This window comes from Solanum verrucosum, unplaced genomic scaffold (assembly GCF_900185275.1).
Source record: "Solanum verrucosum unplaced genomic scaffold, falcon-dt-bn FXZP01000103.1, whole genome shotgun sequence".
Lineage (NCBI taxonomy): Eukaryota > Viridiplantae > Streptophyta > Magnoliopsida > Solanales > Solanaceae > Solanum > Solanum verrucosum.
Window position 1 is genome coordinate 2,989,812 of NW_026020048.1, and position 26,241 is coordinate 3,016,052.

Sequence of the window (26,241 nt, forward strand, 5' to 3'; positions counted from 1 at the left end):
CCGGCCATGAAATTTGATTAGATTTTTATCAAATTTCCAAAAATTAGTCCCGTCATTTTACTAATTTCTGGGACATCTCTTAAACACTACTTAAAAAACTCAAATTTTCAAGTTTGAACTTCAAAAGCTATGACCAAACCGAAAGTATTAGTTGTATAAGTACATCAATCAAATTGCCTAGGATAAATATAAGGTCTTTTGGGATTAAAGCAACAGCTGGTAAGAAATCAACACCAAATATATTATTGATGAGTCCATTTCATTGTCTGTTGCTCCGATTTGGTAGAAACAGAGTGAACTCATTTCATCTGAGTCATAGTTTAGCCACTGCTACTAATATTCTCGACAGCAATGACAAGATAATAGCGACCCGAATATCAAATTGCAACAATCTACACCATCTTGACCAAATTTACGCCCAGGTAATCCGAAATCACTTCTTGGAGTTGTACCCTGTACAATTCCACTGGAACAACATTATTAGATCATATACTAGGCTCAACTCCCCTAGCAACGCTCTACATGTATACATCACTATGTCAAGAACTGGTGTTCGCCCAGATACTTTCACGTTACCCATTGTTTTAAAGGCGATTTGTCAGGTTCTGAATTATGTTGTGGCAAGGCAGCTCCATGGGATTGCAATAAAGCTCGGATTAGAAACTAATATGTATTGTGAGAGTGGGTTTATTAGCTTGTACGCTAAAGCTGGTGAATTTGAGAATGCACGGAAGGTGTTTGAACAAAATAGTGAAAGAAAGTTGGGGTCTTGGAATGCTATTATAGCGGGGTTGTCACAAGGTGGGCGTGCTAAAGAAGCCATAGAAATGTTCTTGGAGTTGAGAGAGAGTGGGTTGCAGCCAGATGATGTGACTATGGTTAGTGTGACATCTGCTTGTGGTAGTCTTGGAGACTTGGATTTGGCTTCTCAATTGCATAAATGTGTCTTTCAAGCGAAAGAAATGGAAAGGTCTGATCTTTTGATGATGAATTCTCTTATTGATATGTACGGTAAATGTGGGAAGATGGATCTTGCTTATAGGGTGTTTTCAAGGATGAACGAAAGAAATGTATCCTCGTGGACTTCTATGATTGTTGGATATGCAATGCATGGGTATGTTAGAGATGCGGTTGAATGCTTCCATTGCATGAGAGAGGCAGGTGTTAGGCCTAACCATGTGACATTTATTGGGGTGTTGAGCGCTTGTGTACATGGTGGGATGGTGAAAGAAGGAAAGTATTATTTCAACATGATGAAGAATGAATATGGTATTGCACCCATGTTGCAGCATTACGGGTGCATGGTGGATTTGCTTGGCAGGGCTGGGTTGTTCGAGGAGGCAAGGGGGACGATTGAAGGGATGTCGATGAAACCGAATGTTGTGATCTGGGGGTGCCTAATGGGGGCTTGTGAGAAGCATGGGCATGTGAAAATGGGAGAATGGGTGGCTAAGCACCTGCAACAGTTGGAACCGTGGAACGATGGAGTGTATGTGGTATTGTCCAACATTTATGCCAGTAATGACATGTGGGAAGAGGTAAGGAGGATTAGAGCAATCATGAAGGAGCGAAAACTTGCCAAGATTCCTGCTTATAGTTTGTCAACAAGTTCATAGTGAGAGCTGAAGGTGGACCTGCGAAGGATAAATGATCAGAAACATTGCTCTCTCTAATAGAAGTGAGTGCACAAGATGGTTGTCATATGCTGCACCTCACAAAAGTGGTTCATATAGGAGCAATGTACGTATTTTAACGTACCCGTTGACCCTCAATTTTGATCCACTTAATTATTATTTTATTTATTTTTAGGTGAGAATGTTGATTCATTTCGAGCCATCTCTCCAAGAGATGTGCTTGTGACCTATTGCTCTATGCACACACATTTATCCCAGAAAATATAATGATTTAGAAAGGAGGCAGCACTAACTCCTCCAGTATTTGTTAAACCTTCCAGATTGTAGCATGGAGGGGGAGAATTATAATCTTCACTGGTTTCTGTGGCCCTACCCAATTTGTAGTCAAGGTTTTTCTAGATTCAGGAGCTAAAGCTGTTGCATGTCCTTCCATTGAGCCCGATGAAGCGCGGTTGTTTACATGTCAGGGGTCAGGTGATTTTAATTCTTTCAATAATGGGAAGTTTGAAATTGGCGAAGAAGAAGCAGAGGATGACAACTCGGAACCTTCTAGAGTCCAGCAAGTGCTTGGGAAGATAGTGAACCAGAGAAAAGTGAAGGACACTCAGAGTTCTTTTGAGATGAATATGATGATCAGGGGGAGTTATCCCAGTTCATATGTCAGTATTATGAGTCTCTTTATCAGGGTGGTTCAAGAATAGATGATGCATTACAACATGCTTGTGCCTCACACCAGTGCCTAAGATATTCATGCCATCTTCCCAGCATACCGACTACCGTAGTTAGTTGGTTATATCTGATCATGATAGTAGTCCCAAGGGAAGCGCAAGTTTGTGAATGCTTATGCTGACTGCATGCTGTTGCTTATCAAAGCATTTGCATGGTCTTGTGATTCCATACGTTGTAAAGAAGAACTGTACTTGTATATGCAATGGAAAAGGATTGCAGAAGGAAGAAAACATGGAGAGAGAAAGAGAGAGAAGTAGTAGAAATGAGTAATAATTTTGAGATTTTTAACTGATTGTTTATGTTCTGTCTTTGATGGATGTTTGATCATTTTTCTTAAAGGTTACTCTTTTGTGAAAAACAGGTACATTTCTTTGTTGTTCTACTTGGACACTGCTGGATGTTGACACAATTTAAAACATGCTATCACAATCTGGTGTTCTCAAGTGCTCTCCGTGCAACTTGCAATGTGTGAACAGCAATACATGAGATGTTAGTGCCTGTTACACAAAAACTAGTTTGGTTGACGTTGAACTCATCTCGTGACTTTATATTATACTAGATATAGGACCCCATGCCAGCACGGGGCCCAATATATATATATTTTTTATTTTAATTTATGTCATATTATGGAATTTGAGAAGTTGTTGAAATTTTTATATGATTTTTAAAATATTTTAAATTTTTAGCTATTGTGATTTGTAGTACTTTTTTTTAACATAATTTTGAAAATAATATTTATTATTCTGTTTGTTCTAATTTATGTGGCACACGCAGAATTTCAAATATTAACCCTTTTTTATATGTCTCTTTAATATATTAAGTTGTTAATTATTGTATTTTATAGTACATTTTGAACCTAATTTTTTAATAATATATGTTATTTGTCATGTCCCAATTTATGTGGCATTAATTGATAGATTTGTTGGAGTCGAGAGATTTATTTTGTTAATTATTGTAATTTATAGTTTTTTTTTCCGTCAATTTCAAACAATATATGTTGTTAATTGATAGAATACTTTTAATGTAATTTTTTTTTAAAAAAATATGTGTGACTCTCCATGTCTCAATTTATGTGGCACATGTAAAGTTTTGACAATTAACCAAAATTTTAATACATTTAAAAAAATATTTTTAAGTCGTTAAATTTTAAGTAATTTAAATTGTTGTATTATTTATTACAATTTATAATACTTTTAAAGTAGTTGAAATATTGTACTATTTATTATGATTTATAACAGTTTTTTAAAAAATTTATGTCATATTATGGAATTTGAGAAGTTATTGAAATTTTTATATGATTTAAAAAATATTTTAAATTGTTAGCTATTGTGATTTGTAGTACTTTTTTTTAACATAATTTTGAAAATAATATTTATTACTCTATTTGTTCTAATTTATGTGGCAGATGCAAAATTTCAAATATTAACCCTTTTTTATATGTGTCTTTAATATATTAAGTTGTTAATTGTTGTATTTTATAGTACATTTTGAACCTAATTTTTTAATAATATATGTTATTTGCCATGTCCCAATTTATGTGGCATTAATTGATAGATTTGTTGGAGTCGAGAGATTTATTTTGTTAATTATTGTAATTTATAATTTGTTTTTCGTCAATTTCGTCGACTATTTATTTTATTAATTATTGTAATTTATTGTTTCTTTTTCGTCAATTTCAAACAATATATGTTTATCATATAATCCATTTTATGTGGTACCAATAGAATTTAGAGAGTCAATTAAATTTTGAATATAAGTTTTAAATAATTAAGCTGTTAATTATTGTAATGTATAGTATTACTTATATTATTTTTAAATATATTTAAATATTATATGTTAGGTTTTTTATCCTAATTTATATGGCATTGATAGAATTGAAAGTGTCAAATAATTGTTAATTATTGTAATAGATAATATGGAGTATTTAAGTCATTTATAGTATAGTAATTAATATATAGTATGTAGTATTTAAGTGTTATATTATGGAATTTGAGAAGTTATTGAAATTTTTATATGATTTTAAAAATATTTTAAATTGTTAGCTATTGTGATTTGTAGTACTTTTTTTTTTACATAATTTTGAAAATAATATTTATTACTCTGTTTGTTCTAATTTATGTGGCACAAGCAGAATTTCAAATATTAACCATTTTTTATATGTCTCTTTAATATATTAAGTTGTTAATTATTGTATTTTATAGTACATTTTGAACCTAATTTTTTAATAATATATGTTATTTGCCATGTCCCAATTTATGTGGCATTAATTGATAGATTTGTTGGGGTCGAGAGATTTATTTTGTTAACTATTGTAATTTATAGTTTCTTTTTCGTCAATTTCAAACAATATATGTTGTTAATTGATAGAATACTTTTAATGTAATTTTTTTAAAAAAATATGTGTGACTGTCCATGTCCCAATTTATGTGGCACATGTAAAGTTTTGAAAATTAACCAAAATTTTAATACATTTAAAAAAAAAAATTAAGTCGTTAAATTTTAAGTAATTTAAATTGTTGTATTATTTATTACAATTTATAATGCTTTTAAAGTAGTTTAAATATTGTACTATTTATTATGATTTATAACACATTTTTTTAAATTTATGTCATATTATGGAATTTGAGAAGTTATTGAAATTTTTATATGATTTTAAAAATATTTTAAATTGTTAGCTATTGTGATTTGTAGTACTTTTTTTTAACATAATTTTGAAAATAATATTTATTACTCTCTTTGTTCTAATTTATGTGGCAGATGCAGAATTTCAAATATTAACCCTTTTTTATATGTGTCTTTAATATATTAAGTTGTTAATTATTGTATTTTTTAGTACATTTTGAACCTAATTTTTTAATAATATATGTTTGTCATGTCCCAATTTATGTGGCATTAATTGATAGATTTGTTGGAGTCGAGAGATTTATTTTGTTAATTATTGTATTTATAGTTTCTTTTTCGTCAATTTCAAACAATATATGTTGTTATTTGATAGATTTTTTGGAGTGGACTATTTTTTTTATTAATTATTGTAATTTATTGTTTCTTTTTCGTCAATTTCAAACAATATATGTTTGTTATATAATCCATTTTATGTGGTACCAATAGAATTTAGAGAGTCAATTAAATTTTTTATATAAGTTTTAAATAATTAAGTTGTTAATTATTGTAATGTATAGTATTACTTATATTATTTTTAAATATATTTAAATATTATATCTTAGGTTTTTTATCCTAATTTATATGGCATTGATAGAATTTATAGTGCCAAATAATTGTTAATTATTGTAATAGATAATATGGAGTATTTAAGTCATTTATAGTATAGTAATTAATATATAATATGTAGTATTTAAGTCATTTATAGTATAGTAATTAATATATAATATGTAGTATTTAAGTGGAAGGTGGTGGGGCCCACTTATATAGTTTGATAAATATATTGGATATTAGTAGTGATTTATAGTTTAGTAATTAATAATATATAATATGTAGTATTTAAGTGGAAGGTGGTGGGGCCCACTTATATATTTTATAAATATATTGGACATTAGTAGTGATCTTATTGGCACAATGGTAGTCATTCCTAGAGTCTTCTATAATATAGTAATATATGAAAATAGAGTCACAAGTGTGAGGCTGACCGATGATAAGACAAGAGTTCAAATTTCAATAGATATAAAATTCTTGGTGATCTCTTCCCATTTGTTCAACGAGAGGTAGTAAGCATACATCACCTTTATTAAAAAAATAAATACACAAGCAATTTAGCGATGTGTTTTTAATAAGAATACTTACTTGGTAATGGTTTCTTTAACTTAGTAAACATTGCAATCTTAGGTAAACGTCGCTTTAAACAAACTAGGATTAGTGCTTACGCCATTTTTATTTTTAAGTGCATGATTAGGTTGTATAAGTACATCATTCAAATAACCATGGATAACTACAAAGGTTATTTTAAATTAATGGGGCGGCGTAAACATGATAATCTTTTCCAAATTATCCTATGATTATTTGCAAAGCAAGGGTTAAAAAAAAGGCCTAGACATTGATTGCTAAGGACCACAGAGGTATCCTCTGCTGTCATAGACATGATTAAGTTCATTTTTAGCAATAATTTAATAACAAAAAAAATAAATTTTCTTTCTTGAGGTTGATCATGATGACTAACTTGTGTATGAACCAATAAGTCAGAGAGACAGGAAAAGGTAAAATAAATAGTAATTTATATTTAGGCGTATGCTTTGGTTGCAAGTTTGTTGATGATTACATCTCCCATCCATCCACTGCTACAATTATGCAGAGCCTCACGCTGTCCACTTTCAACAAAAAAAAAAGAAGAAGCATATGTCTATTAAACACTATCATTAGGCATTAGCACTATAGACAAGTTGCTTCCTTAATGCAAAGTTAAAAATACCAACCAATTCATTCTTCACAAACAAGCCTTCCAACAATCTCTGAATTTCATCTTCATTTTTTAGCGAAAAAACATAATGTTATACAGAGCTAGGAGTATTACTAGTAGGTTCTCTGATAAAATGAGTACAAGTGTGCCGGTTGAAGTAGGCACAAGGGGAACTATAGGATCACTTTTGAAGAAAGAGATTGAGTATTTCAGAAAAGTTGAGGTGGATTGTTGTAAAGGGAGTTGTAATAATAAATCTCAGAAGAGTTCAGTGGAAATAGATTCATGTGGTGGTAATTCTAATTGGCCTAGTTTCGGGTTCTTGACGATGAAATGGAAAAAGAAGAAGAGAAGAGGTACTGGTGGTGCATTACCTGCAATGTGTTCTATGGTTGAAGTTTCTGAGAGTTGTAAGATGAATGAAATTCCAGGGTTCAGTTATAGAAATCTCAAGGTTGATTCTAAGAGATTTGAGGAAGAAATAATGCTCTCATAGGAGCTTTCAATTTTTTGTGTCAAGACTGAATTCTGTTCTTATTCTTTAGCCAAATATCTTTTGCTTTCTGATTGCCTTCAATTGCTTGGAATTTGAGAGAATTGTCAATCATCTGGACTTCTTGTTTTGGCAAGAGCAGGTAATACTTTGCAGTTAGACCTGGAAAGTTACATGTATAGACCATAGACGGGCACGTATAGAATATGGACTGTGTTGTTCATAAGCAGGAAGACTTGTCTGCATTACTAGGCCTAAGTATTTTGATTTCCAGTCAAAAGTGAGCAAGATATGAAACATAAAACATGTTTTGTGCAGATTAAAAGACCAAAAAACTCTAGGTTATTGTCATTGAAAGAAATTTGCAGTTTTCCACTTTATCAAATAGTGGAACTTGAATATAGTTGAGACTTGAGAGTCATATTTGATGTTTGTACATGAGGTGAACATGTTCATGTTTAATGTTTTCGCCTGCAGCAAAGAGATTTTTCTTGTAGTTCTTACAGATTTCATCTTCCACGTCATGGTAATTGTTCATGTTATTTATTCATCCTTTCTAATGTTTATGCATATGCAATTGTGGAAAAACAGAAACTTTGAGGCCACATGTTTTTTCATATCATTAACTCAAAAATTACAGAACCCATAGTCTGCAACAACCTTAGGTCTGTTTCTACTGAATCCACTTGAACCATGTATATATCTTACTCAAAAGTAACTGTAAGAAACATGGATATATTTAACACTATACTCATTCTGAAGTTACTAGCTCTTAGAACATCTTAGGTGTAGTATAAGAACGAGAAAAAGAGGAATGTCTAGTCACGCGTTAAACTACATTGACTGTTTTACATTATTTGTTATATATCATTTGAACTTTTGTTATATTAGCTCAAGCTATGTTAACTAAGGAATTCTGGCAAATGATGATGCTTAATTCTTACTTCACCTTCTCATATCTAAGTACATATTCAGCTGTTGTCTTCTGCTTGCTGACCCTGCTAATTTATAAAAAGAATTAGTAGCACATTTGTTGGGATCAATTCAAAAAAAAAAAAAAAAGGATCAAGAACAAGATATAGTTTCATCAAGTCCATTCAACGTTTTTGTACCAATTTTCACTATAAAAAACAAGGAATCACCATGTATTTTTTAAAAGCATTGAAGCTTGATTAATCCGGATAAGGCTAGTTAAAGTGGGTGCGCGCTCCCAAGCAGAACTTTTTTTCATATTCAGGGCTCAAACCCCAAATGTTTAGTTAAAGGTGAAGAGATTTTATCCATCTCACCACAACCTTCTATGATAATAAACATTGTATTGACAAACACTTTGAGGAATGTATTGAAAATTCCATAATTTTGAACAGCTTGCTAAGGAGAAAAACATACACAATAAGTTACATGTAAAAAGAGTACATTTGATTTTCTTGGTCCTTTGCTGCAAATTTCTTGTGTAATACATAGTTCTCGCAAATGTGGTGCGTTTGTCCAAAAGTCCCACATCTCCACACAGACTAAGCAACAAGGAATCTGTACGCAATAAAATGCCAAACGGGCCTCTATTCAAAGCATACCTTTCTCGGCCTTTTGGCTAAGATCAAGTGTAGTATCTGTTCTTATCAGTTTAATATCTGATATGTGGGCCATTGGTTCACACGATATTAACTCAATTTCTTAAGGGGGAGAGTTCATCAAGGTAGCTTGCTACCTGGGCTCTCAAGCGTCGCCCATGCGTTGCACTATTGCAAGGGCCCGGCGCACCCCACCAAATCAGTCTAATAATTTCAGCTTGCGACCCAAACTATTTGGGTAGTTTTGATTTTACAATTTTGTTCACTGGTGAAGCTATTAAAAATGGACAATTGGTCGTAAGTTAGAGTAATTCGCAGGTTAAAGAATTAAAAAGTTCAGTAAGTGTAACGCAGGTCTTCTAGTTCTGTTTTCAACACGTAAATGGATTATAACTTATATCCCCCAATTCATCAACAACAGTTCTCAATCTTAACTTTCAGTGTTACACTAAACTTTCTTAACCTATTGAAACACTTGTTCCGAACTCTTTTAACCAATAATGTCAACTATTAACAAGCTGGGAATATCTTCAGATAAAGCATTTAAGGTCTTATCAGCCTTTTAGGACCTAAGAGGCAAGAGCCATGAGATGTAGGAGGTGCTACTAGATTCTTAAGCGGAACCATATTATCATTAGTGACCAAGCCAGAAATATAAAACTATTGTTTTTTACTTGCACAACATAATTTTTTGATGAAGGGTTAATATAATTACGTCTTTGCAAGCACTAACTTTAACGATCCTAAGGTGGTCTCTCTCTATCTCGTACTTCCTTTGAATCCGAATTGGAGTAACATTCTCGGAAATTAAAAGTATAACCTGGTCAAACACATCTAGGACTTGGTCCATTCTTTCCAGTTTCTAACGAGTCCTGCTCCTTCAAATATACTTATGGTCTATCAAATAGGAGTTCTATTTATATTTCATAAATAAAGTTAACAATATGATTTTAACTCTCCTTAATCCATAGTCCATGATTTTGTCAAAGTCCAGACACTGATATATAATTCATAGTCCATTTTTTTCAATAAAATAACAACTCAAGTTTGGCGATGAAAATTGGGTATACGGCGGCATGTAATTGTCGACTTGGAATTTGTGTTTGGCTTTTGGGCCATGCCGCCTTTCAACCATAGAATATCCGTGTTAAATTCGTACATGATCCTTTAAGTTTTATTTTATTTATATTCAAATTACTAAACTATTATTTTATAAAAAAATAAATCACAACTTTTAATTGATTATTATGAAAGTCGTGAAACTAATTTTTTTATATTTTGCCGAAAGTAAAAGACTTTTTTGTTACCAAAATTGTTCGGAGTCTTGTTTTAATTCTTAGGTAAAATTGAATAATTTTTTTTTGTTACGAAATATAGTTTAGTGACGTTTTGCATTATCAGCCTTTATTAAAATTATTTTTTCTATGGTAAAATCAGCTGTTCACTGTTTGTATGTATCATATCATAATGAATAGTGAATTGAATAGAATGAAATCCGTCTCCATATTTCATTACAACTAATGGGATAATTTTTGAGTCTTGATAAATTTAAGGTAAGGTTTCAAAAATGGAATCCTGCTATTCTAGCTCGTGCAAGGGACTATGATATTTTTTCCTTAGCAATCAAATTGTAGATAAATTCAAATTGAATCTATTGATTATTCTACCTCAGTACCTCTAAAGTAAAGAGATATTGAAAAATTTACACATACTAATATACTACAGACTTCTAACTTTCAACGTGAATATATATAGAAGAATCATTAAGAATAAAATAAAAACATCAAATATAAAAGTGTATTGTAATATTTTGTCACAAGACACATAAGATTTTATAATATAGTTAAAATATGAAACGAAATGGCCAATAACTCCAAATGAAGTTGAATAGTTAGTTATCTTAATATTTTGTATTAGGAAGGTAAGAGTAAATAAAACTATAGAAAGATTTCCATTTATGATTTGATGGCATTGTTTTCATGTGTATGGCACCTTAAGCACGTTCCTTACTTGTTCTTTCTTTTATAGCATCAGTTTTTTGACTTCTTTCAATACAATAAGATAAGCGGAGGAGAGAGCTGAAATGACTAGGTTGCCACTTGGGTCGTCGCCGATTGACATCGCCGGTCCGGCGACTAACTGGTGGGACCACGTCAACGAATCCGTTCAGTGGCAAGATGGGATTTTCTACTCCCTTTGTGCTTCTTATGCTCTTGTTTCAGCCGTTGCCCTTGTAAGTTTCTCTTTTTCTGCTCTGTAGATATGTAAAGATTGGTTTTTTCTTTCCTTTTTGTGAATTTCACGATCAAAGTAGAGTTTGGGAGCTGAAATGGTGGAATTGATGTAGATGATTTATATTTTAGACTCCAACTAATTTGATGTTGAGATGCAGTTGATAGAATTGCAGTGTCTAGTTCATGTTATAAAGTCAAATACTTGCTGTTAGTTGGGTTTTTTTCGTAACTTCTGTTAGAAATGGAAAATCTTGGTTGGTCAACTGTAGGAATGAAATAATGAAGTTTGCATATCATTCAAGAATGCTTGATTACCAAGTGTAATTTAGGGGTTTTCATTAAGGCAAATTACCGGATATTTTGTGCTTTTCTATGTCACTATTAAAAGTTGGAGCAGTGGACTGACTGGTTAATCATACTTCTGGTAGGTTCGGTTAGACTGTTGGTTAAAAGCTACAGAATAGTTTTACTTAGGTTCAAATACAATACTTCTTTATTTGTACTCTCCTTTCTTTCCTGAGGATTCTGCAAGACTTTGGATGTAGCTATGTCAGAATTCCAAATTATTTCATAATCAATTATCATGTAGCTGCTTGTTGTTAATTTATCTATATCTTTAAAGCTTTGATCTCTTATCTAAGGTTTTGATGTCAGTATTTGGGAGTACTCCTTTTGTGTGTGCTTTTGGGGCTTATGACCTTTTCCAATAAGTAGATGAGTTTCATGGAAGGGTGTTTTTTCATACTTCGATTAATATATGTGTTTCAGATACAGTATTTACCTAATACTGCATGTGTAGAGAACTGTTTTCCTCGTGGTGCTTGCTTAGTTGGCAGGACTTTTGGTTGAGTCTATGAGTTAATTATGTGCAGATTCAATTAATAAGGATCGATTTGAGGGTACCCGAGTATGGTTGGACAACACAAAAGGTGTTCCATCTGATGAACTTTGTTGTAAATGGAGGTAAATCGGACTCAGATTAAACAACCCATCCAGCTCTTTTTTTTAATCTGGAATTTTGTTTTAAATGCAAATCTTTTGTTTTTCAGTTCGTGCAATTGTCTTTGGATTTCACAAACAGGTTTTTCTGTTCCATTATAAGGTAATGTGCTTTCTTGAAAAGTAACTTTTCAATTGTCAATATTTCTTCTTAATTATGTTCAGTTTGCTTTCAATAGAGCGCGACAATGTATGCAAAGTTAGTTGCGCGGACTCTTCACTTTTGATGCCGCACCCGTCTCGGATTCTTCAAAAATACACTACTTTTGGCGAATCCGACATGCACCCGTTGGCATTTTTGAAGAGTCCGAGCAACATAGAATTGCAAACCTGAATGTATTGCCTTGTTCTTATCAACCGTTTAACTTTTTCTCTAATTATTATTCTTTTCTTTATAGTGCGTCAACTTATGTAGGAACTATCAGAAATCAAAATTAGGTTAGAACTGTACCTAGAAAAGTTATCACCTGATGGGACCATTTTCAAGTGGAAGTGCATGATGTTACTTTTGCTAATTGGAGCTGTAGGCTTTCTTATATCTTTGACGTTCTTAACTTTGAGCTTAATTTGACATTTCAGATTCCTTACCTTTTAATTTATTTATTCGCAAGGTCATCCTGCTCGCTTACTGCTAATATAATCCAATAGCAGTTCAGCAATCCTTGTTTGTAAATGTGTGAGCTAATTGGATTGAAAGCTCATTAGCATATACATTCTGTCTTTCAGATTCCAGTTTGAAGCTTATCACCTAGTTACCCATCTTTTACTTGCTCTAAACTTTTGGTTTGACTGCGATGGGCCGATGGCATTGTTCAAGTGCTTAGTTCCTCTGCAGCCAGCAACACCGTACTGTTACCTTGTCAAACCTTTAGCTTTGACTATCATTTTATTGAGATGAATTTTCTGTTAGCAATAACGAATCTACTGAAAGCACTTCCCTATTACGGCTTCTGTGATCTCTTTCCTTAATTTGGGTGGGCTACTGCTGGACCGTCACTTTTAGGCTGATGACGTGAGAAATAGAAATAAATAACATGCCACAACTGCCTCTTAAGCTACTGCCTAATTGTTTACTGATGTTAGATTTGCTCCACAATAACCAGGTGCTGACTCTGGCAATATTGGACCTACCAGGGCTCCTTTTCTTTTCAACATTCACACTCCTTGTTCTATTTTGGGCTGAGATATATCACCAGGCAAGTGAAGTATAGCATCTTGCAGGCAAACTGTAAATCTATTGATTCTAACCCTTGCATTTATGTAATGGCAGGCTAGGAGTTTACCAACAGATAAGCTCAGGATTTCTTATATTGCAATAAATGGTGCAATATACTTCATTCAGGTTTGCTACAAACGTGTCCCCTGCTCATACGCTATTGGACATCATTGTTGTTCATAGGGAAATATAATCGATCAAGTATCATTACTTATTATTATTTTGTCTGTAGTACTGTGTGATTTCTTTTAAGATTCTTTCACGCCAGTCAAACCCATCTAATTTTGGGTTCTAGTTGATAACCCCTTGTATTTTGGTGGTGACAGGGGCGGATTAGTGTAGAAGTTATAGGTTCAACTGAAGAAGGGTTCCCCGAACCCAACTTTAGCTCAAACCCTGTATATATGTTAAAAATTCTGTAAACAAGTACAAATAATAGATTTTGAACCCACTAAATCAATTGGGTTGTGGTAGAATTTCTGAGACACATAAAGTTCGAATCCTGGGGCCACCTCTGCTCATCGATATGCGGTCATATGTGTGCTTCTTAATATGTTGAATTCTGAGATATTCTTCTTTCTCAAAATGTTATGCCTGGTTTACCTGGGGTAACATGCTTGGAGAAAAGTTCAATTCAGAGCTCTCCTCCTACTTTCATTATCAAATATTCATAGCTTGGTTCTGGTTATACCTTTAATTATTTTTTCGAGAACAGTTGAAATATCTTTCCAAGATCTTGCAATAAATTTTTACAGAACCATATGCAAATTTAGCCTTGAAATAGGGCTAGATTCTCCTAATCCCCAGCCCATGAGAACCCTAGCTTTTCCCCTTTCCTAAAGGATAGATCACTTCTAAATAAATAAAGATGTCCATTATTCTTGATTTCTTGGTGAACATTCCCGATCGACCCGCTTGTCTCAAAAGCTAAGAAGCTTCTTGAGTCTTCCAGGTCTTATCTCAGGTAATAAACTAAATACAACTGAAAAATGGTTTTTGTCAGGCCTGTATCTGGGTTTACCTCTGGGTCAATGACGATAGCACAGTGGAATTCATTGGGAAGATATTTATGGCAGGTGAATCTCTTTTATATTAATTTTCTCCTTTTGCCCTATTTTACGGAAGGTTAGATCTGCTTTCAAAGTTTATTGCTTTCTTTAACCTTGCATGTTTATTTGGTGCAGTTGTATCAGTTATTGCAGCCTTGGGCTTTCTGCTATATGGTGGAAGGTGAATTTAAGTGCTATTTTCTCTGTGCATTTATCTTCTAAAGCATTATTGATCATTCTTACATGACCTTAGACATGATTAAATTTCATTGCTTTTCTTGTGGAATTTGTTTTTACAATCATCAGGTTATTTCTCATGCTGCGGCGCTTTCCTATTGAATCTAAAGGGAGGAGAAAGAAGCTTCATGAGGTTTGTGTACTACACATCTGTCTTCTTCTTCTTTTTTCTTTTTGAACTGGTAAAGGTATTTACACTTTTATCTTCTTACTTTATATATACAGAGGTTAGTGCTGTAGTTTGGCATAGAATACGTTTGCATGTAAGGCATAAGATTTATTCCTCACAAACTTAAGTTCTCCCTACAGCACCGAGAGGGAGAAACTTTTTAAACATGAAGTTTGATTAATTTCCTTGTCCTAAGATGTCCTGCTAATTGTTCTGCTATATTATAATCTTAACTTGCGGTGAATGACTGATATATTTAGTCCAGGTAACATTTAAGTGGAGAGCTAGAGTAAGGCTATCCCTGAGATTGTATAATTAAATTCTAAAATGATAATTAACAAGAATATGGAACCTTGTTGTGACATTCTTATTCAGACATTTTATTCAGTGCGTGAAGGGGTAACCTTTTGGTCATGAATCCACTAAACTGTCAAAGGCTGGTGCATACTATCTTTTTCTATTTAGTTTGTGTCACATAATGTGTTTGACTTTGACCATAAGCTCAACTCCAGCAAATTATTAATTTCTGTATCTGCAATCTGATGGGACTGTTCAAAGTTGTTTGGATATAAATAGACAGAAGATGTCAAGTAATAAAGATTGCCTAACTAGATGAGCAGGAATGGAACAAATTATAACATACAACATTAGGGTACCAACTTTTGATGTCTCCCTTCTCTAGATTCCTCTTTTTTTATGATTAAGATTTTATTAAACCATCTGCAGCACCAACAAGGTGTAAGAGTGCACGATAGTAGCTAGGAATTTATTCCTTTAACAATGTAAGGAGTCAATGAACACCACTATATGGTCAAAATCAGTAGCAGCATTCCTGCTTCAAAAATTCATGTTCTGTAAGCATTTCAATATTACAAAAGATAAGGATGATGCTTTATCCTGAAAGCAGCTGCAGTTCCCTTCTATTCAAACCATCTGAAATAACATAGAGGGATTCTGTAAGTCCTCTGTATATTTTTTAATAAGGTCCTCTGTTTCTTCTTGATTCCCTGCACTGCCAACTTTGTACTGCCTCTACCAGGCATCATCCAAACAATCCCAAACCGGTTTAGAAATATACACCAAGTTATCCAGATGAATTTACAGCGTAGGAGTAAGTGTCTAAATGATTTAAAGCCCTCTTTGCAGTAGTAGTATCTGCTGGAGAAGTGAAATCTTCCTCTGTGCTGGCTATCATATGTTATGCATGCTTCATTTAAGGCTAATACCCAAAAACAGCCACTTTGGGAGTTGCTCTGGTCCTCCAAGTCATCTTCCATGACTACTAAGCCAATATTACCACATTCCTCCTTAACAACTAACTGTATCATGCTTTAGCTGAGAAGTTCCCATCATCCAATGATCCATTTCCATCACTCCCCCTAATTTAACAACTAGCACACACAGACTGTACCTAGTGTTGATGATTTTTTTAAGAAAAAAATTGATGATTTATTCTACATTGGAGATTCCAGTATTCTTCTTTGAAGGGTTCTCCAATGTACGTCAAATACTCTTTGTTGATGAAAGATTATATTAACTTGGGAAGAGTTGTTTCAGAGTGCTGGTTTCCAGTCGTTTGTCTTGCCATAGTTTGTTCTTCTGCTATTATCCATTTTGACCTTTCCACCTCTGCAAACTCTCCCCATGGATTTCCGATTCATCTTCCTAATACAACTCCATAAGATGTGACTGCTTTACTGCATCATTGTCCATCAATTCCATATTAATCTTTGATAACCCATTCCACATCTTCTCTTTGTTGGTATTCAGTCTCCATCTCCATCTCCATGGCCATTTGAACTTAAAAGACACTTAATAAATAGTCTAAAGCTCTTCACAACTAGTCCCCAGTTGTTTGCTCATAGTTGACCATCTAATCAAATGCACCTTCTTCATCTCACAATTAAATCCCCATAAAAAGTTACTTCTCAACTTATTCGTTTGTTTTTCAACTTTAGAAGGAATTGATACTAGTGATATTAGATAGATGGTGATCCCTGCAATACATATTTGTAAGTTCATCCTTTACCCATATGAGAGAGATCACTTCTTTCAATGGATTGATTTCCTTTCACATCTTTCAATAACTTCTCGCCATATGTCAATAAAGGCAAAAGATGCTGGATGATTGTTTCTCATCTCAATACCTGTATTGATGGGAGGGTATCGTTGCCTGGTAGAATAATTGAGAATTGTGCAAGCCCCTCATCATACCCTTGACTCCTTGTTTTTAGCTCCTAGTCACAGACCCAAATAAACTTGATGGGAAGTACTCCATTTTACACCTCAGAAGACTTGCTAGACTCTTCATAAGCATTAACTGAAAACAAACTACGCTTGGCTGATTTCCTTTTCTTCTTTGTTGATGAATAAACAGGAAATAAAAATATCTTAGATTAGTCTGACTAGATGGAAACACAATATTAACATATGATGTTTCTGAAGAAAGAATTTTTTTTATCACTATTTGTGAACCTAAGGAGTTCTTTTTTTTCTTAATTGATCATTAGTGGCCAACTCAAGAAAACGTTTTATTGGTCTATCTGATTGTTCTAACAACGTCTTCTGCGTCACCAACCATTAAATGATGCTGCTGTGAATATGTTTGTGTTATCTGAAGTTTTAATGAATGTTTCTAAGCACGTGCATGCATGGTAGATCATGGCTTATAATTCTTAACATCTCTTACTCTAAATTGGTTCATCTGATCTGATGTATGTATGTGATCACAGGTTGGATCTGTGACTGCCATATGTTTCACCTGTTTCCTCATTAGATGCTTTGTGGTAAGGCTTTATGTACCTGTTTCCTTCTCCCCATGATGGTCAACCTTTTATTATCCAAAGTGTAATAGTGTCCTAGCTCCAGTGTAATAGTGTCCTAGCTACATTATTAAGTTTTGCAAACTGGTTAACCAAATGAGATACTCTTAGCTTGTCTACGGGGAGGTCCAAGCAGGGAAATGAGGTTTTACACAATTGGTGCTTTAGCTTGTCAGAGGTGAAAACATTGAGGCTATCTTTATGAAATAAAGGGTTGCAACTCATGCCTTCCTTCAGGCTTCAGTCAAACCATAACTACTCCTGGGAACAAATAATAGAAAAAGGTAGACTAGAGAATAGGAACATGATAAAAAAAAGAGAAAGTATATCAGGTTTAAAGTAAAGCTAAACCGGCCTCAAATCTCCAACTCTCATGCACATGAGCTTCTTTGCTATGTCTAATCTGGTTCGCTGCAGGTTGTGTTATCTGCTTTTGATTCTGACGCATCTCTTGAAGTCTTGGACCATCCTGTTTTGAATCTGATATACTACCTGGTATGTATCATTTTCGTTATTCCATGTTGCTTACATTTACTACTTTGTCTGAGTGATCACATTCTTCTCTGTGGCAGCTAGTAGAAATTCTTCCTTCAGCTCTTGTGCTCTACATCCTGCGAAAATTGCCTCCAAAAAGAGTGTCTGCACAATACCACCCAATCAGTTAGCTGCAGCAGAATTTTATCGTCAGTCATACACGTTCCCATGGTTGCTGTTGCAGAAGCTAACTGGAGTTCTTCAGGAAAAGTGAAACTGCAAAAAAGATATTCAGTTGCAATAATTCTGTGGAAAGGCCAAAGATTCAACACTTTTTTCGCAGTTGTTAAACAGAGGTTAAGCTGTTTTTCTTACATTATATTGTTTCTGTGGTTGTAGCGTGAAGCATGAGACGAATAATTGTTCCCCACGTTTGTGAAAAATATCCTAGTCATGATGTAATGATGCAGAGGGTAATCTCAGTTTTCGCCATTGTACTGGCCATATTGTAACTATGATGTTCTAGATCTCCTTTACTGCAATGACTGATGTCCTTTGTTTGGTGAGTTTGTTCTAGTAATTTTACTTTATAGAACCCAGTAATTTTAAAGATTCAGTTACAGATGGTTCAAAATCTGGGTGGGTAACAGGCTTACTCGCTAATCGACATATCACACGATGCTGCTTGTACTACTCACTCGAAGCACTGGGGGCACAGAGTTATTTCCAATTAACGGCAACAATAACACAGCTTTGGTTTTCTAATATGGCAAAATTGATTCGTAACAAAATATGGCGAACTGATTATAGAAAACATTTTTCATTTTCTAGTTCTCGGAAACCCTTGTTGCTGCCTGCATTACAGCTTAATTTTTTTTTATATAATTGAGGTTACACAACAATCCTCATTAAACGCCAATGCACACACATATATGTACTGGACTGCATGTATACGACCTACATAGACGAGGTAGGTTTTCTTTGTCCTTTAAAATCTGGTTTTCCCCCAAGTTGATGCATGACATACTCCAAAACTGGAGTTGAAAATTTCAGTTCAACCAGTTTTTCTTTGAGTCTCAATAATGCACACCTCTAATACCAAAAATCAGCAATTGGCTTCTAAGGGAAGGAGAAACAACACCAAACAATTGAATTCTAAGACTTATAACAGAGAAAAAACACTTCATATAGGCGAATTTTCTCTACCAGCCAGCACAGCACTTCTCCAGTTCCAGATCTAAATTACAAAAAGCATCTTCAAACCCAAGTTGCCCAGCGTAAGAAATACACCAACAATTTGACAAGGAATGAAGACGGATAGTAACTAGCACAATCATCATCAACAAGACCAACCCTGATTCCCTCCAACCAAATATCTAAGGTCAATTTACAGGAACTGAAGACAGAGCCAATGGTTTACTTATAAAATTATCTCATTGATTTGGTGGAACTTCATCAACAGGAGGAGCAGCGAAGCGAACATTAGCAGGTCGAGCCACCACTACTGGCTCGTCAGCAAACAATGCTTTGATAACTGCTGGTGTTTTCAGGGGTCTACGACCAGTCATTCGCGGATAGACGCCTTCTAGGAAATAATAAGCATGGCCTGCAATCATTCCCTGAAACATGAAAGTTCACTTTCAGTATATAGCACCAACATTGCATGGTATAGGGTGTGGTGTGTTTGGTAGGAGGAAAACATTTTCCTGAAAATATTTTACAATTCTCATATTTGGTTGTCAAAGTTTTTGAAAAGTATTCTCTCTAGAAAATATAAGTTTCCTTAAAAATGAGGAAAATGACTTCCCTAACATAAGTCGCAAGTTCCATAAGTGGCATTCCACATAATCGTTTCACCCCACCCTCCAACACACACTACTTCCACCCTCATCCCCCACACTTCTACCTTCTAACCCACCCCTAGAGTGTTTGTCTAGATTATATAAACTATTTTCTGCTTACTCATCAAACACCAGAAAATAAGTAAAAATCCACTTATCTTATTTTTTAGGAAAACATTTTACAAGAAAAAATTCTGCATGAAAAACATTTTCCTTCGTATCAAATGCACACATAAAGTTCAATGAAAGGAAATTGGAATATTCAAACCCCACAAAAGGAATTTTAAAATGCAAGGTAACTGAGTGCTGGCATAAAAACAACAGGCACCAGTGCAGGTAGAAAGGTCTACACAGAAAAGCTTAACAATACATTGTGACAACAAAAGGAAACTAGTGAAAGATAGATGTGCAAGAATCCATATCTTCTTTTACAAACAAGAACTTTTTTACCACTATACTACAGATCAGCATCCAGTTTTCGGGGTTTATCACCTTGGACAAAATCCTCATTAGAAAACATAAATATGGCTGGTTGGTGAAGGCATCGACACATCTTTGTAGTTGGGGAAAGAAGAAAAGAAGAGAAATCTCTCTCACTAAATGAAAATAAGTAAGAAAATCCTGGCTACCAGAACTTTTATCAAAGATTCAGGCAAGATATCCAACAGGAAGGCTCAAGCAGGAGCAAAAACCATTTAACTAAAACTCTTAAGAGTCTCATATAGTAGGCATGAAACAAGTAAAACCTAATAAAAGCACATGAGTCACCAGAAGCGTACCAGTAGATCCCCCCAAGCACTGGCGCCAACAAGCACAGAGAACCCCAAAAGAACCTGCAACAAGGAGAAAGAAGTGTGATGAGGTTATCCACCACAAACATAAACAACAAACTTCATTGAAGCAAAACTACAAGTAGTTTTCCACTTCAAGAAACAAAATATGAAAAAGATTGTGACCCATGTAAATATTAATTTCCTGGATTCCTAATTCTATTCTAATTCAAGAATGTGTTTCTATTTATATTCAATGTTCTTTCAGTAGTTCTCCCAAAAAAGAACATCACTGCCAAATATCCGGGTGCTTGGATACACACTATTGGCTGAGCTATATGTAAGGGGCAAATAAGTTATTGGATTTCTCACTGCGTCTTTCTTGCCAAGACTATTTTGGTGAAGAACTCCATAACTAGGTTACAGAAAGGGTTTCTAGCCAAATAGATCCTAAAAACTGGAAACATAAAAGACTACATAAAAGCATGGCTCTGCAAATAACCCCTTGTTCACATAATAAAGAAGGGAGTGATTTTCAAAATCAACATACTGCAAGGTTCATCATCTTGAATGCAAAACACCACCTAAGATTGCATAAATCCAAAACAAAATGAAAAAGAAACCTGGCGCACAGGAAAAGCTTTCCTGGACCCAGGTGATGCTCTACCCACCCCAAATCTCCAGCCCATTGAATAGGAATGAACAGGAAAAATATTTGAGTAATGGATCTGCTGTAGCCCTTCAGGTTTGATAGCTCACATATAGCATAACCTATGAAGTCTTTTTTTTTTTTGGAAGAAGAACCAATGAAGTCTTCTTTAAACAGAGTCTATGATCACTGATTTGTCTACTTGAAAATAATACCTTTAAAGGCAAATTCCAAATATTTAAACTCATCCCCACTATGTATCAAAAGTTAGAGATTAGGTACTTAGATGAGTAACAAGCCACAACTTGTAAGGATTGTTCATAAATGACGGATTGCATTAAAGAAGTGGCAAATTGATAATGTCATATCTAGCAGAAGAAACATAAAGATGCAAGGGGACAAACCACGGGTGAGGCAGCTCTTAAAGTTAAAAGCTAATGATTTGTGAAGCAAATTATGATGGATTAAGTATAAACACTAACCCATGGGAGGTAAGCTGCGGTGAAAGTAAACAGACCCAAAAAGCTCATGTGGATAAACGGATTTTGCTTGCTCCATACATAAACCTACATATAGAAGGAAGCAGAATGATGAAAAAAGAAAGGCCAAGACAGAAAACAAAAGCCGAGTAAGAAATGGAGTTATACTGCAGAGGAGCTAACCATCATAAAAGTCAATGAATTGCTCAGGAATATGATCTTTGCAAATGACTCTGAGACATACGGTATCATCCCCCCGACAAGAACAATTCCTGTTAAAACAGTGGCACCAAACAAGAGCATGTAGAAGAAATCTGCCGTCCTTCCCCTGAAGGAGTTCTCTTCTAGAAGCTTGCAGTACCGAGCTAGGAAAAACATGTGAAACAGAAAGTCCAAGTCTGAAAACATTAAGAAAAAAGATATCAGAATAACGTAGAAAAAGAAAGAGAAAGTGTCTTCTCATGTTGATGTATTCCTCCAAACAAGCGACTCTGCCTTCATCTCATAACCTCAGATGCACTCACAAATAAAAATACATGATTAAAAGGAAAACTTGTAGGGCTGATTAGCAGAATGAGCTTAGTTTCCATTTTGGATTTAATCTACCATACTGTTAAGAACTACAAAATTCATTTCTGTGACTTGTGTCTTCCACTTCTCTCACATTTTTTTGTACCCAACTTCATCTCACTGTGGGTGAAATATCTTTTTCCAAGATCAGAAAGAAGTGAATATCAGGAATTGACTTCTACAAACATATTACAATTCCAATGACCATTGGCAAGAGTTGCTATAGCATTAACCATAATGAGAGCAGAGTGTATTGAACAGAAGTGCTACAAAACAATCAGTCAGACTACAAAGTACTGGCTGAATCCTGTATTTATCCACGATAGCTATTGAACAAAAGAGCCTAGCCATTAAAGCCTTAAAAGATTCATGGCTGTTCAATTAAAGTTATGCCTCATTAAGACGCTCATCCTCTCTAAACTAAAAGGAGGAAAAAAACTTTTCAGAAAACGAAGCTAACTGCTGGGAGAAGAGAAATTACCCATCTTCCGGAAGTAGAGAAAATTTGTAACCAGGCGCCACACCTGGTATTGCTTCACCACTAACTTGGGGTTCAGGTACAACTTATAAGGAGATATAATCTGCAACCCACACAAAATACAATCAATCAGTCAACCAACACTATATGTGGATGATTGTTACATATTGTTTCATAATGTATCGTATCGTGTTGTGTTGCATTGTATCGTATTGTTTTAATTAATATTACATTTGGATAGACTGCAATGTTCTTTGTCAATCACACATCAACAATTTGAATGATAAACCTACAAGAAAAGTAGGGTACGGGGTAGAGCTACTATAAAAAGGTTAAGGAAAAGAGTAAAATAAGATCTGGAAGCTTCGGGTGCCACACTACTTTGTCGCGTAACGTATGAAATGTTTTGCGAAAGTGGTGGCAATATTCATAGAGGAAACAAATAATTATTATTCATCAGCGTAATTTTGTACAAGATATACTCTAGTCTACTTGGTGTAGTTAAGATTTTAGTTATACGAGGTCAAACGTTCTAATCTAGATAACCATAACTTTACAACTTTTTTAACAATGATTCCGGCATGCTAAAATAGTTTTATAAAATAAACTCAGCCTGATTCGAACTTGCGTCCCTAGGGAGGAAAAGCTGAGCTTTGACCACTGGTACCATGAGCTCCATTGTTGCTCTGGGTGCCACGATTTATATTTATACAAATCCTTATACATAAATATGGATATACACGTATATAAACATAGTTCCAATCAAAACCATCAGGTGCCGTGGCACCTGCAAGTGTTAAACGTAGATACATAGATACGGTTAACAATCATCCTGTGCAAGTTTCAATCCTAAACTAGTTAGGGCCAGCTATACGACATGTAAATCCATTCTTCTCAATTCAGGTCCATTTCAACATCCCAATTACAACAATCAATCAACTATACCCCAATCCCAAATTAATTAGGGTTAGCTATATGAAACCCCTGTATCCATTAATCAAGGTTCATCTCAACATCCCAAATTACAACCCCCACTAAAAAAACAATCAACATACAAACAACCCTCAATTTTTATCATCGATATCTCAAAAAAAAAAAAAAAACCTACCCAGATATAGAAATCCTCAAATCCATACGAAAACATTTTAAAAAATCAATCTTGAAAGTCTACTGCTTTTCCTTAAGATGAATCATATCCATACCTCCAGAGAACAACCGATTGTGGTGATGATTGCAGCAGTGAGATAGGAACGGGTGATTATCGGCATCTGCTTGTACCATTCTTCCACAGCTTGTGCCATTCAGCCAAATCAAACTTTCCCCAAAACAAAACTTCCCAGAAATCCCTAACAACCCGACTGATAAAGCCTCTTGGTTATCTGAAAATTGATCAATTCGAGGATTTCTAATACATATACACACTCACATGCATATAATATGTATATATATGTATGTGATCGGATTTTATTTAGCTAGAGGAAATCAAAGATGAATGGCAAAGGGAACAATAAATTCTTTTATAGGATTCTAATCTTGTTTCTTTGAGGGGGCTATTGTCTATGAGGTTATAAGCGCGTATTAGTCACGGACCAATTAGATTATCCGGTGACGAGCAGAGGCCAATGAGATTGTTTGCGAGAATAGTATTGATGTCAGAGGCGCGTCAGTTGTTGGATTTTGTTGTTTTTGAGTTACTTTTAAAAGAGGAAATTCGATGATTTTTGAGTTTCAATCTACTTTAGTATTAGTATTGCTAGTGTATTGTTTATATTAGGAATATTGTGGAGTACCTCTTATCTATTCTTGAAATTATTTTATTTCTAGTCAGAGGGAGAGCGTCCGAGACATTGATAAAGTTATTGGGGGGAGAGAATTGGAGTAATTGATAAAGTTATTGGTATGAGAGTGTTGGAGTAATTGATAAAGTTATTGGAAGGGAAATGTTGAAGTAACCATTAAAGTTATCAGAAATGGAACAGTTGTAGTATCTGGTAAAGTTATCAGAAGGGAATGTTTAAGTAACTTGTGAAGTTATCGAAAGGGAGAACGTTGGAGCAACTGATAAAGTTATTGGAAGGAAAGCGTTGGAGTACTTGATAAAGTTAATGGGAGGAGAGCATTGAAGTAATTCGTAAAGTTATTGGAATGAGAGTGTTGGAGTAATTGATAAAGTTGTTGGACGGGGAACATTGAAGTAACTGTTAAAGTTATCAAAAGTGTAACAGTTGCAGGATCTAGGAAAGTTATTAGAAGGGAAATGTTTAAGTAACTTGTGAAGTTATCGGAAGGTAGAACGTTGGAATAACTAATAAAGTTATCGAAAGGGGAACGTTGGAATAATTGATAAAGTTATTGAGAGGAAAACATTTGAATAACTGGTAAAGTTGTTGTCATGTGATCAAGAGTTCACGAGTTCATATCATGGAAACAGACTCTGGCATAAATATGGAGTAAGCATGTGTAAAGTAAACCCTTACAATTCAAAACTCTTTTTCAAATTTTGCATATAGAGAGAACTTTAGTACATCAAACTGTTCACTAATTTTATTTCTAGTTGAAATGTTTTTCTTATTTTTTTTTCTATTTTAGGGAAGGAACAACTATAGTGGTTGGATCTATGTGTTGTGATTCACAACTTCATTTTATTTTATTTTGACTTTCAATCATATATGTCTATAGTTAGGGCAAATATATGATTTGACGATTTTGCGCCAAAGAAAATGAAATTTGACCATGCAAAGACATAACTTTGATAAAAGAATGTACGAAGTTAAATTTTTCGAGGTCATAAACTTCACTGAAATTGCCATTGACAAGCTATTATATATCTCGTGTTTTGTCAAGGCCATAACTTCAATTAAAAAAAGGGCTAAATATGCCTTTATCAAATTCACAACTCCAGTAAAAAGAAAATATTTGAAGTTGACCTTGACAAGCATACCAATCTTCAAGCAAAATGTATGATGTTTGACCTTCACAATGACATTTTCAGACAAATATAAACTTGCAATAATAATTGACCATTGGATATAAATGATCATTCCAAAAGCAAGTATTTGCATACTTCACCCATCTAATTGTCATGTTTCACTATTCTATATATATACTAATTAACTAAAGTATCCTTATTTATTTTTTGAGCAATTTTCATAAAGTACATTAGTATCGATGCTAATTACTCAACACATGAATAGTTTTATTAATTACGCGTCTTATTCGAATTGTCGTTAGATACACTATCTTTGCGTGTATATACTGTATCTAGTGAAATGTCTTATCTCTCCTTTCTTGCTCCCTCTCTCGTCCCTGTACTTCTCTTTAATTATATTTTACAATTATTTATATGTCATAATTTCACGTATATGTGTATCAATATCAAATATGCAATGATATATCTGTGTGTATGTAATCTCATCTTG

The 26,241-nt window shown here is 34.2% G+C and overlaps 4 protein-coding genes and 1 non-coding gene across 6 annotated transcripts; 4 read left to right on the forward strand and 1 right to left on the reverse strand.

Moving 5' to 3' along the window:
* The first annotated feature begins 215 nt into the window (after positions 1-215).
* Positions 216-1,738, forward strand: LOC125821951 (pentatricopeptide repeat-containing protein At1g77170, mitochondrial). The gene has a single exon (XM_049501303.1). The coding sequence runs from the start codon at positions 249-251 to the stop codon at positions 1,614-1,616; it is 1,368 nt and encodes a 455-aa protein (XP_049357260.1). The 5' UTR covers positions 216-248; the 3' UTR covers positions 1,617-1,738.
* Positions 1,739-6,696: 4,958 nt separating this feature from the next.
* Positions 6,697-7,410, forward strand: LOC125822289 (uncharacterized). Its single transcript, XM_049501677.1, has one exon. The coding sequence runs from the start codon at positions 6,860-6,862 to the stop codon at positions 7,265-7,267; it is 408 nt and encodes a 135-aa protein (XP_049357634.1). The 5' UTR covers positions 6,697-6,859; the 3' UTR covers positions 7,268-7,410.
* A 1,424-nt stretch (positions 7,411-8,834) lies between these two features.
* LOC125823019 (U2 spliceosomal RNA) lies at positions 8,835-9,030 on the forward strand. The gene has a single exon (XR_007442683.1). It is a non-coding gene; the product is annotated as a U2 spliceosomal RNA (small nuclear RNA).
* A 1,681-nt stretch (positions 9,031-10,711) lies between these two features.
* Positions 10,712-18,624, forward strand: LOC125822618 (tobamovirus multiplication protein 1). 2 transcript variants are annotated; one of them, XM_049502039.1, is made up of 12 exons: positions 10,712-10,756; positions 10,864-11,068; positions 11,942-12,032; positions 12,119-12,171; positions 13,172-13,264; positions 13,339-13,410; positions 14,288-14,360; positions 14,469-14,514; positions 14,640-14,703; positions 17,472-17,525; positions 17,979-18,056; positions 18,134-18,624. In XM_049502039.1, the coding sequence occupies exons 2-12, from the start codon at positions 10,919-10,921 to the stop codon at positions 18,224-18,226; spliced, it is 867 nt and encodes a 288-aa protein (XP_049357996.1). In that variant the 5' UTR covers positions 10,712-10,756; positions 10,864-10,918; the 3' UTR covers positions 18,227-18,624. The 2 variants fall into 2 exon arrangements, with proteins under 2 accessions (XP_049357996.1, XP_049357995.1); XM_049502038.1 differs by lacking the exon at positions 10,712-10,756 and having other exon boundaries at positions 10,801-11,068.
* Positions 18,625-19,131: 507 nt separating this feature from the next.
* LOC125822619 (derlin-2.2) lies at positions 19,132-24,318 on the reverse strand. The gene is made up of 7 exons (XM_049502040.1): positions 24,025-24,318; positions 22,826-22,925; positions 21,958-22,172; positions 21,778-21,861; positions 20,656-20,709; positions 19,354-19,654; positions 19,132-19,290 (listed from the first exon to the last, which is right to left on the reverse strand). The coding sequence occupies exons 1-6, from the start codon at positions 24,121-24,123 to the stop codon at positions 19,469-19,471; spliced, it is 738 nt and encodes a 245-aa protein (XP_049357997.1). The 5' UTR covers positions 24,124-24,318; the 3' UTR covers positions 19,132-19,290; positions 19,354-19,468.
* Between the last annotated feature and the right edge of the window lie 1,923 nt (positions 24,319-26,241).

What these genes read in the sequence shown, in the direction of transcription:
- LOC125821951 (XM_049501303.1), top strand. Translation starts at nt 249, where the DNA reads ATGAGTCCATTTCATTGTCTGTTGCTCCGATTTGGTAGAAACAGAGTG.
- LOC125822289 (XM_049501677.1), top strand. Translation starts at nt 6,860, where the DNA reads ATGTTATACAGAGCTAGGAGTATTACTAGTAGGTTCTCTGATAAAATG.
- LOC125822618 (XM_049502039.1), top strand. Translation starts at nt 10,919, where the DNA reads ATGACTAGGTTGCCACTTGGGTCGTCGCCGATTGACATCGCCGGTCCG. An exon ending in TTTTTCTGTTCCATTATAAG is followed by an intron (nt 12,172 to 13,171) that starts GTAATGTGCTTT and finishes CACAATAACCAG; the next exon opens with GTGCTGACTCTGGCAATATT. An exon ending in GGAGAAAGAAGCTTCATGAG is followed by an intron (nt 14,704 to 17,471) that starts GTTTGTGTACTA and finishes ATGTGATCACAG; the next exon opens with GTTGGATCTGTGACTGCCAT.
- LOC125822619 (XM_049502040.1), bottom strand. Translation starts at nt 24,123, where the DNA reads ATGGCACAAGCTGTGGAAGAATGGTACAAGCAGATGCCGATAATCACC. An exon ending in CAATCGGTTGTTCTCTGGAG is followed by an intron (nt 22,926 to 24,024) that starts GTATGGATATGA and finishes TGTGGGTTGCAG; the next exon opens with ATTATATCTCCTTATAAGTT. An exon ending in ATTCATTGACTTTTATGATG is followed by an intron (nt 21,862 to 21,957) that starts GTTAGCTCCTCT and finishes TTCTATATGTAG; the next exon opens with GTTTATGTATGGAGCAAGCA.